We start from the raw sequence: 11,300 nt of genomic DNA on the forward strand, positions 1-11,300 counted from the left end.
TATCACAAAGAATAGAATATGCATCTACTTAAATCAAATTCAAGTCAAAGGGTTAAAAAAAATAATTTCACACACAAAAAAAGAGCTAGAAAATTCACCACACTGGGAAGGGTGAAGACAACTGGGTCGCCCGGCCCTGGCCACGAGGTGTCCCTTATTTATTTTTCAGGGAGTTGGCAACCCTATAATCACCAGAAGCTAGAACCAACCAGACAAAGGTTCCAGAGAATCAGCTGATGCTCTCCTAGTGTAATTCATTCACTGTCATATTTCGGCCGGACCCCATCCTAGATGTTGTGGGACAAGAGGTGGGGTTCACCATGGACAGGTCACCAATCTGTTGCTGAGAGACAACTGTGCACACCTACAGCCAATGAACCTAGCATGCATGTCTTTGTGGCATGCGTGTTCAAGAAGTTTCTGTATCCAGGTTCTGTACAGTGCTGGTGTTAGACACGGAGCATGCTGTGAATACTGACAGTGGGTAAAAGTATACGACAGACGAATTCCCATACGTCTGTTTGGAAATGTTTAATGATTGTCCAAATCCTGGACACTTCAGCGAGTGGTCAGCAGCTATGCAGCCTGTGTCCGGTGGGCGGCGGTATAGAGACGCTAAGCTTGTTGTTAAGCGTCGTAGCTAAAGAAGACGCGAGGCGGGGAAGAAGAAAGAAACAGGACGTTGTGTTAAATCTGAGAATGTGCAGATTGCTGAAGATGAATAAACCTCTTTAGTTTCTGTCACGTCCCAATTATCAGACCGTGTGTCTGCTCGACAAACCGACTGAGAGTGCAGGCTGCCGATCCTCCGCTGGGTAAGACTGATAGCCTTCACGATATGGCGACTTTTGTTTACTGCCGGCCAGAGCTAGCTTACTGTAGGTTCGCCAAGCAGCTACTGGTACGAGTAGTGTTTCAGTGAGGTCGCTTTCTGTTGAATATACTTATGTTTAGTCTTCTCGCTGTTACCATTAGCGGCTCTTTCAGCCCTTGTTAGCCGGGTAGCAGCAGCTACTCTGGGTTCCGCTCAGAGAAGTGAAGCCCAGTGAGTTTTCGTCCGGTTCAGATGGTAACTGAAAGGCATTCTTCCATTTTACGTTTAAATCTTCTCAGTCTGCCTGTTTTCAGACTATTTATGTAGCTGGCAGATAAAAGTCGAGACACAGCTGTTGGTCTTCATGTTCAGGCCACACGTCTGTGCACAGGAGGGGCTCACAGGGCTGAACTACATCTTTATGTTCAGAATACTGAAAGGTGGAGCTCGGAAGAGTCAAAGTCTTTCAGTTATTTTTAATTTGAAGAGTGGCGCTGCTTTCAAAAAGTTCTGTTTTTTGTTGTAATACCTGCACCGATTTTTCTGAATCACGGCATATGCCCTCCATACTTTAATAACGCTCATATAAAAAGACTAATACTAAGGTTGAAATTAAAGTAACTGAAACGAAACGTTTACAACCAATAAAACTGAAGCGAGCAAGCCCGCTCTCCAAATTAAACTGGATTAAAAAGTCCAAATGAAAACTAACTATAAAGTACAACATTATGACTGATCCACAGAATTATAACTCAAAATGATCAGAAGACCTCATAACCTGCCTACACTGAACCAGGGGGAGCCCTTTTCCACCTTATGACACAGCATCTGATTCAGTGTCCCACAGCCATCAACAGCATTCGCTCATGTTTGCTTTGTGATCCTCGCTGCCTCTCTAAAGGAAGAGTTCCACTTACTGGGCCAGTTTTAACCTGTTATTTTAACTAAATTCTCACCAGGTGGGACCTTAAAAATTACCACAAAGGTTCTTGTTGATAATGTCATTTTTATTTTTAATCCTTTTGTACCAGAGCAGGGATCGGGCTAAGGGCGGCAGTATAGCCTCTGTACTGCTCTATCGCTGCCCGTGGTTAAGGCGCAGGACGCCTCAGATAATACCACCACATGAGAGCTGATATTGGAAGAGAAGAAGTCGCAACTGGAAGCAAGGACTTTTCAAACTTTTTAAACTGTTCCCCTTTAACTCCTGAGCTGGAATATCATTAAAATGGTAATAAAAACCAACACGATCGTATCTTCAACCCGGCTGCAGTGGCCATGGCGCAACGTGCCAGGTTACAAAAGTCAAGAGGTCGAAGCACCAGCTGATGTCATGTCACGCTCTGTGTACAGTGAGCATAAAAACACCATATCACACAGTCCCACCCATTACCCCTGGAAACGCCCTGTGCCAGAGAAATGCATAAATGTTCATTTTAAAAAAGTTTTCAATTTCAGTTCAATTCTGTTTTATTTCTAAAACACCAAATCACAACAACAGCTTCGTGTTGTGGGTAAAGACCCAACAGTCACACAAAGGACGTAGTTGCCATCCTGGAAACCACGAGTGAGCCTGCAGCCTGAGAGCAAAGGGCTCTATCAGGCTCAGACGGTACTGTCAGGTTTTCAAGTTGAGATCCGCTCTGATCATTCAAGACCTTGTATGTGAGGATCAGGATTTTAAATTCAGCACTGAATTTAACAGGAAGCCAGTATGAGAAGGGTGCGCTCCCTTTCTAGTCCCGGTCAGTACTCTTAGTACAGCTTTTTGGATCAGCTGAAGACTTTTCAGATAATAACGAATTACAGTACTCCACCCTGGAAGTAATTAAATCCTATGAGGCAGCATGGTGGTGCACTGTTGCCTCACAGAAGGAACATCCTGGGAACCAGCACCACCCTTTCTGTGTGGAGTTTCACAGAATTCCTTTCAGCACCCAGCTGTTTATACTTCTGAAACCTGATTCATCTTGACTTTTATTAAAGCATTCGGTTTCTCTAGAAACTAATGCAACACGCGCTTCACGTTGGAAGTGCCTCTTTGCTGAATAAGGTAATGAAGGAGCCAGTGTAGTTTCGTATCTGTTGTTAAGAGAATCTGATCTAATCTTATTACAGCTGCCACTCAAACACATCTCAGGCACTCGGCTCGGTCTGGAACATTTCTTAACAAATTGATTGTTTGACTGCGATCCCACAAAAAGACTTCCTCAAATCCAAAGTCTTCCAGAGAGGCATGAATTCAACATTTCTGCAGACTTTCTCACTGCTAAGTCGATCAAGCTAATAAGCAGTGGCTGTCTTCACTGTTTCAGGTTCACCAGGCTCTCTGAAGTTTCTCCAGTCATCCACTCATCATGGTGGAGTACTACCAGGTTTTAGGAGTACGGAAGGATGCGTCTGCAGATGACATAAAGAAAGCGTGAGTTGAAGTTTTAAATGTGGTCCTAGCTGAGAACCTGCACAGAGATGCCATCGCCTGCAGTTTTCTCAGGCTGTGTCTGGTTCTTTATTAATAAACTGCTGAAGGAGTTCAAGCTAACAGGTAAATGCTGCAGAGCTGCGTCACATCTGCACCACCTGGGAGCTGAATGAACTATCCTTTGTGAGAAGAGTAATAGTTTCCCCTCTGACATGTACATGAATAACGTGACGCGTAACATAGCGCTGTGCTGCGTGCTTCGAGGCTTCAGCTGGCACATGGCGGCACATTTCACTTTGAAATCTGGTCAGAAAATTCAGATCAGAAGTGCTCATGTTTTGCTCTTTTACGTCTGTACTTTTTCATTGATGGTAAAAGCCATGCTTTCATTGTTTTCACTGCAACAGCACCTTTTACTTCTGGTGTGCAGGTACAGAAAGCTGGCCCTGAGGTGGCACCCAGATAAAAACCCAGAGAACAAAGAGGAGGCTGAGAAGAAGTTCAAGGAGTTGTCGGAGGCTTATGAAGTCCTGTCTGATGGTTTGTATCACATCTGTGTGTGACGGTGTGTTTTCATTGAGGTCGACTCAGTGAAAACACACGACTGTCTCTTCGGTGATCCTTGTATTTCTGTATTGTATTTATTACTGTTCTCCCACAGTTTGTTTTCAGCTTTTGAAACTTGTCACTTTCCTGTTTTAGCAAACAAGAGGAGTATATATGATCGTTATGGCAAAGAGGGGCTGACAGGGAGCAACGGTGGAAGAGGTAAGCGTCTCTTTTTAAATGCACCTGTAACTTTGTTTGCTTGGTTTGAACACTGGCACGAGATCACATTTACAGCATTTTTACAATGTGATCGCGTTCACTTTAACATTTTCCATGGAGATTGTCAAATCGTGCACAGAGGGATGGAACTTCCAGTTCCCGTTATCAATTCCCTTCCACAGAATAATTCCATGCTGTGTTTCAAATGTTTGTGCATGTTGGAGGTGCTTCCCCTCTTTGTTGTGATCAGTGCTGGGCCCATCACTCAGTCATTACTGCACATATTACACACACTTTTCTTAAAAGTAATGCAGTACACTACTCATGCACTCTCATCCTTTTGTATAATAAAAATGAATGTCCACGCTGGAGACTGCGTCACTATTTCCCTCCAGCGACACACGAAATCAGCTGATCATAGCGAGAGTGCGAGACCTGATAAGCGGCATCGTTAGGCGGGCAGATTTAACGATTCCAAGGAATTGGAATTATTTTCCGGCTCCGGCCGGATGTACACTTTTAACATCACTTTTGACTGACTTGATGTTTCAGGGGCGCACTTCCACAATGGAGAGCATTTCCATGAACCTTTCACGTTCCGTAACCCAGAAGATGTTTTCAGGGAATTCTTTGGTGCCAGAGACCCGTTTGCAGACTTTTTTGGTAAGACCTCCGTTCAGCTGAACAAAGCTGCGTCCAGCTTTGAGCTGCATGTTTGAAGACTTTGGGCCTCCTGCTGTGGTTCTCAGTTATTCTTGCGCTCTGACTCTTTCTCCTCTCAGGTGCAGATCCATTTAGTGATGACTCGTTTTTTGGTAGTGGCCGGCGGCACCAAAGCCGGGCAAGTCGTAGCCGGACAGGTGGCCCTTTTTTGGGGGGCTTTGGTTTCCCAGCCTTCGGTGCCGGCTTCTCCCCTTTTGACCCAGGTAAGCTGTTAGCCAGCGTAAAGCTCCCGCTGCTGCAGAGTGGCTCCAAAACTGTTGGCAACGTTGATCTTTTGCTTAAATGAATTAAACAGATCAACTTTTTACTTTTAGCCTTTGGTTCTTTTGGCTCCATGAGCGCCGTGGGTCATATCGGTCACATGGGTCACATGACAACAATGGGCAGTATGGGAGGAGGCGGCTTCACCTCTTTCTCATCAACCTCTTTTGGAGGAGGAGGTGGAGGAAGCATGGGCAACTTTCGATCTGTGTCTACCTCCACCAAGACCGTCAACGGCAGGAAGATCACTACTAAAAGGTACTGACCTGCCAGATAGCATGTGACAAAATCTTCACATAGCAGTGATGTGCATCGTACGGTTAACGTGTTCTTAGTTATCGTGCACAAATCTTTATTCCATCCTGTGGTGTCATCAGTGAGCTCAGCTTCCGTGTCGCCCAATTCTAAACCAAACAGTCGTGCGAACTTTAATGAGAGATGAACACAAATCACCGCGTCCTGGTGTAGCAACACAGTGAGGCCTTTCAATGCATCACTTGTCAGGGAAGCAGCTGTTTGAGCAGCTTTTCACAGGTTAAAAATGAAGCGAGAGCAGCTGGCCGACACCGATTCTCAGAGGAACGTCCTCAGCTGGATGTACTGTATGAAAACTGAATGCTTTTTAATCACAGCTGAGATCAGTCAGATTAGGCTGAAGGTTTCCTGGTATCAGCTTTGCAGACGTTGGTTGAGGTTTAGTACAGCGGCGATCTTGTAGTAATAGTCTCATCACATGGCAGCCATCTTTGTAATGTCCATGTGTTCCTGGTCTGTGAGCGGGAAGAAGCCCACAATCTTTATACTTACAGTCACTTTGATGTAAACAAACCGTTCGCGTTCTGTAACCCAGAAGATTTCCAGTGTTTCCAGTGCATGTAACCTGTTGTGTGGATGTCCAACAACATAACTGGCTCTATGTTTTCTGAGTTCTGTTCTGGACCCCTTGAGTGGCACGTTTGTCACTGATAGTTGTGAACTGCTGTGGAAATCGTATCAATCAGAAAAAGGTCTAAGCTTTCTGCCACAGGTTTTTCCTGACTGCTGTCAGCACCGTGTACGGATGTTTGCATCGCAAAAGCCAGATGATCGGAGATGATATGAATAAATGCTTCATGCTTTCTGCCAGTTTAAGGTCGCCTTATTACTTACCATTATTTAACATTTTTTGTTTCTTACCTTTCCACAGAGTCACAGTTTCATCAGACGTGGCTTATTGCATTTTGAATCCCTGATGTTTATAAAATGATCTAAACGTGGTCTGATAGATGATGGATAATGAATGTTTTTGGACAGTCTTACTGTGAATTTAAAATCGAGACTTGGACCAGTCCTGTACATTTGTGCCTTTAACTCTTCACGGTGTTCCTGTGTGCAGGTTACACTTTCCATACAGGTGCTCACATTCACACAGTTTCTTTTTTTATTGGTTTAAATCAATTCCAACTTCTGCCTGCAAACGACACATCAAATCAGTGCATAGGACAAATGGATGGTTTCATTTCAAACTGAACCAACATGAACATGGGGTGGCTGTAGCAGGCGGTAGAGCCGGTCATCCACTGATCGGAAGCTTGGTGGTTCGATTCCTGGCAGTCTACATGCCAAATATCCTTGGGCAAGATACTAACCCCAAATGAATGTGTGTGAATGTTAGTTGTGTAAAGCGCTTTGAGTGCTCAGAGGAGCAGAAAAGCGCTATATAAGAACCATTTACCATGAAACATTTGTCAAATTGCGACCTCGGAGTGGAAAAGATCCGTTGCTTGAATCGGTGTATAGAAGCAGCCAGAGGTGTTTCCGGTGTAATTTTCAGCACTTTGTTCAGTACAACAGCATCAAGAAGAAAGAGCCAAACACACTTTTGCCATTTAATTTGGAGGGAAGTTTCCAAAAAACCCAGTGTGCAAAAAAAACAGCTCTTTTTTTGAAGTGTAGGCAGGAGTTAAGGAGAGTAGGAAGGAAGTAGGAGGTGAGGCTTAGTTAGACTCATGTTTACACCGGCCTAATCATCATCTCAGCAACATCTCAGCAGACTAAACACTGCACCAGCAGACGAGCGGTACGAATGCTGCTCCCATTTACGTGTAAACGGATTTTCACGATTAAGATGGTGTAAATGCTCTCTGTTTCTGCAGAATTGTAGAGAACGGTCAGGAGAGAGTTGAGGTGGAAGAGGACGGCCGGCTACGCTCATTAACCATTAATGGCAAAGAGCAGCTGCTGCGACTGGAACACAAGTGAAGACACGCAAACATCCTCCACTGGAGACGTGTTACCTCAGTACCGAGATCCCAATAAAACTTGAGCTCACAGTGGAATAAACAAAGCAACAAAACAATGTAATAATAGCTGTGTTTCATTAGTTGGTTACTTACGTTGTGCTGTTCCATTCATGTCCTTCCCCTGCTGACTCTCATTTGTTAACCAACACTTTGACTCCAAGGGTTTTCTATGCATTTAGTTGTTGTCTATGAATCGAAGCCGTCCTTTATTTTTGCTCAGGGTGGTGTTATTTTAACGTTTGGGACCACAGTATTGTTTTGATGTTCTTCCCCATTTCAGTACTTTGAGCTTCGCGTCATCCACAACGAGGCGTGACTTTGCTCTTTCATCTGAATCGGAAAAAAAAAGATTCTCATTTCGAAACGTGGGTCAGAAGTTTCTATCCCAGCACCCCACGTTTATTGCGTGTCTAACCGATTCTTAATTTATTTATTTTTATTAAAAACACAATGCTGGTAGGATGTGTTTTGCAATTTTATATGTTCTAATACCTGTGTTTCTGTTTATTTAATGATGCATGTATACCTGTTGATGTCAAGTCTTAATGTCAAAGCTTTTGATGGAAGGCGTTCCATAAATGACAAATGAATATGGAAGGAATTTTGTGTACTTTGTAAACCAATAAATCTTGAGTTTCATCCTGTTTTCAGGATGTTGAAATATTCGCTGGCTCTGGCTTTAAGTTTTCAGGGATTTAGATGAACAGCTTCTGTTTCAGTGTCCATCGTGGTTAAAAACTCGTTGGTCTCTTTATTTATTCAGTCTGTGTTGAAATGAATAGTTTCTCAGGTGTATCGGTCAGCAGTATTATAACGATTGTACCACCATGAAATAGTTTACAGTAGTTTAATTCCTTGCTTGCAGATTTAGTGATTTACTCGTCGTTACACAGGCCTGGATTACATCACATCTTCGGCCTGAGAACCGAGGAAAAATGAAGCTTCCCATTGAACTTTGTGGTTTCCTTCCTCTTTGGAGCTAAAACAGGCCACACATTTAGTCTTAAACCTTAAAGGGGTATTAGTGACCGCAGTGAAAACGTACATCAAGTATTTTAGTATATTCCTACCACATTCTCTCTCTGAGCTGCCTCAGAGTTGACTATTTATTTTATGTTAGAACAAAAATCAAAAACATGTTGGTTGTGCCAAATGACTCTAGTCCCCTAACGAAAGAAGCATACCTGTCTGCTGACGTGATCTGTTTGCACCAGCACCTTCAGGGGGATATCCTTTTCCTTTAACTGGCACAGCAGCAGCTGTCCAGAACTGTCTTCTTCATCGTGAACATCCTGTGTGACACTGAAAAACATTCAATGCGTTTGTCATTATGCATGCTCAATCCTCCAGGTAAGTAAATCCCAAGAGGTCGATTTTGTCCACCTGGACGTCTTCAGTGGGAGAAACATTTCGTCACTCATCCAGGTGGCTTCTTCGGTCTCAGCTGACTGCAGGTTTCCAACCTTATAACAGTACATTTGCACAACTGGTCCAGCCCACTGAATGAACAATGGGCTGTGAGGTCAGCTCCTGGATCATTAATATGCAAATTGTCATGACCACTGATCAAAGACGGTGAGTAGCATTCACACAGAGTTGGGGAATGGCTGCAATCACAGCATTGTAAGATGGTGACAGATGGACCCTCAGGTACATCTTCCTCGTTTCAGAGATGGTCTTTTCCTTTTCACGTAAATGGCCTCCTTGGTTCCTCACTCAAACCAGCGTTCCTCCCTGTCCAGGATTTGCATATTAATGATCAAGGAACTGACCTCACAGCCTCTTGTTCATTCAACATGCCACATTCACCCAAGCACTTTCTTCTATGGTTTTAAGTGTTTACTAACATTCGCAGACATTGATACTCTGTTGGATGTATCGCAGAGCAACTTACGGTCAGTATCTTCCCCAAGGATATTTGGCATGCAGACCAAGAGAGCCAGGGATGGAAACACCAACCCTCGGATCAGTAGATGAGCTGCTCTACCTCCTGAGCTACAGTTGTCACTGATGTCAGACAAGAAATTATTCTCTGGATCTGTGTCTTTTTCAAAGCCCAGTACGTTATGGTCTGTTTATCTAAATGATCCCATTTATCATATACAGAATTCCACTGAATGATATTGTTATTGTTGCCAGAGGTGGATGACGTTCTTTCAGACGGTGCCCTATGATTGTTGTGGTCACGTCAGTTCATCATTCCAGTATATGATGGACAACATTGTCCAGTTCCTCCATGCGGCTGATGGATCCATTGAGTTTAATGAATACTTTACAGTTTGTGGTTCAAGTGTGTTTAATTTTTCCCCGTGCTTCCCTGTTTCCTGTCCCCAAATTTTATTTTTATGTATTTGTAGCAAAAATGTACATAACTTTGTGTTTGTGGGTCTTTGTGTTCAGAGATCTGATTAGTATCGAGGAGTTTGTCAATATCAGCTGCATCACGTTGGCCGTGCTCTGCATTATTTACTGTTAGGACTAACTGGCTTAAGGGTAGATTGCAGAGAAGAGGGCAGCAGTGTGTCAGAGCTCAACCACAGATTGTTTGCTTTCCAGCTGCTCTCAGGTGAAAGAGAAACTCGCTACGCTTGCATCACACAACCAGTTCAACCACCAGTGCAGTGAGCTAACTACAGCGGGGAAAATAAGTATTTGACACATCAGCATTTTTATCAGTAAGGGGATTTCCAAGTGGACTATTGACACAACATTTCCACCAGATGTTGCCATCAAGCCAAATATTGAAGTCATACAATCAAATCAGAACATATAAGTATACAAGTTAAACCATAATAAATAAAGTGAAATGACACAGGGAATAAGTATTGAACACACTTTATTCAATACTTTGTAGAAAAGCCTTTGTTGGTGATTACAGCTTCTAGACGCCTCTTGTATGGATAGACCAGTCGTCTGCATTGCTCAGGAGTGATTCTGGCCCATTCTTCCACACAAACGGTCTTTAAATCTTGAAGGTTCCTTGGGCCTCTTTTATGAACTTTAATCTTCAGTTCTCTCCATAGATTTTCTATGGGATTTAGGTCAGGTGATTGACTGGGCCATTCAAGCAACTTGATTTTCTTTCTTTGAAACCACTTCATTGTTTCCTTGGCCTTGTGTTTGGGATCATTGTCTTGCTGAAATGTCCACCCTCTTTTCATTTTTAGCTTCCTGGTAGATGGCAGCAGATTTTTATCCAGAATGTCCCGGTACATCTCTCCATTCATCCTGCCTTCAATAATATGAAGTCTGCCAGTACCCCTTGCTGAAAAGCAGCCCCAAACCATGATGCTTCCACCCCCAAACTTGACTGTTGGTATGGTGTTCTTGGGGTGGTGAGCAGTGCCATTTCTTCTCCAAACATGGTGTGTAGAATGACTGCCAAAAAGTTCAATTTTGCTTTCATCTGACCATACTATAGTCGTCCAATAATCCACAGGCTTCTCCAAATGCTGTTGCGCAAATTTTAACCGAGCCTTGACATGCTTTTTGTTCAGCAATGGAGTCTTGCGTGGTGAGCGTGCATGGATGCCATGGCGGTTCAGTGCATTGCTTACAGTTTTCTTTGAAACAACAGTACCTGCTGATGCAAGGTCTTCCTGAAGTTCTGTCCGAGTGGTTCTTGGCTCTTGGAGAACCCTCCTGATTATTCTTTGGACTCCTCGGACAGGGATCTTGCGTGGAGCACCTGATCGTGGCAGGTTTATGGTGAACTGATGCACTTTCCATTTCCGGATAATGGCCCCCACAGTGCTCACAGGAACATTCAGCATTCTGGAAATGCACCTATAACCATTCCCATCAAAATGCTTTTCAACGATAAGATTACGAAGATCTTGAGAGAGTTCTTTGCTTTTACCCATCATGAAGTCTTTCCTGTGTGCCTTCTGGGTAATGAGGAGCCTTTATAGGCCATCAATTAGGACTAAAGCAGCTGATATCAATTAGTACTGATAGGGGACAGGATTTCTCTATCAATACTGACAGATTTCAGGTGATCTCCTGGCTTTCTATGTCATTTTGCCCCTTG

General features: G+C 43.6%; 1 protein-coding gene across 1 annotated transcript; it reads left to right on the forward strand.

Annotated features, from left to right (window-relative positions):
* The first annotated feature begins 516 nt into the window (after window positions 1-516).
* On the forward strand, window positions 517-7,933 carry dnajb6a (DnaJ heat shock protein family (Hsp40) member B6a). The gene is made up of 8 exons (XM_085255008.1): window positions 517-815; window positions 3,130-3,236; window positions 3,667-3,776; window positions 3,939-4,004; window positions 4,557-4,667; window positions 4,787-4,930; window positions 5,042-5,246; window positions 7,124-7,933. Exons 2-8 carry the CDS (start codon window positions 3,172-3,174, stop codon window positions 7,227-7,229), a joined length of 807 nt encoding a protein of 268 aa, XP_085111134.1. The 5' UTR covers window positions 517-815; window positions 3,130-3,171; the 3' UTR covers window positions 7,230-7,933.
* Window positions 7,934-11,300: the final 3,367 nt, after the last annotated feature.

This window comes from Mchenga conophoros, linkage group LG18 (genome assembly GCF_057382185.1).
Source record: "Mchenga conophoros isolate Kocher_MC1m ecotype Shallow Benthic linkage group LG18, M_conophoros_male_GT1.1, whole genome shotgun sequence".
In the NCBI taxonomy this organism is placed as follows: domain Eukaryota; kingdom Metazoa; phylum Chordata; class Actinopteri; order Cichliformes; family Cichlidae; genus Mchenga; species Mchenga conophoros.

Excerpts from the sequence above, each read along its gene's own strand:
- dnajb6a (XM_085255008.1), top strand. The coding sequence starts at position 3,172 with ATGGTGGAGTACTACCAGGTTTTAGGAGTACGGAAGGATGCGTCTGCA. Across the intron at positions 3,237-3,666 it reads GCAGATGACATAAAGAAAGC|GTACAGAAAGCTGGCCCTGA; the intron begins GTGAGTTGAAGT and ends TCTGGTGTGCAG. Across the intron at positions 4,931-5,041 it reads CTTCTCCCCTTTTGACCCAG|CCTTTGGTTCTTTTGGCTCC; the intron begins GTAAGCTGTTAG and ends TTTTACTTTTAG.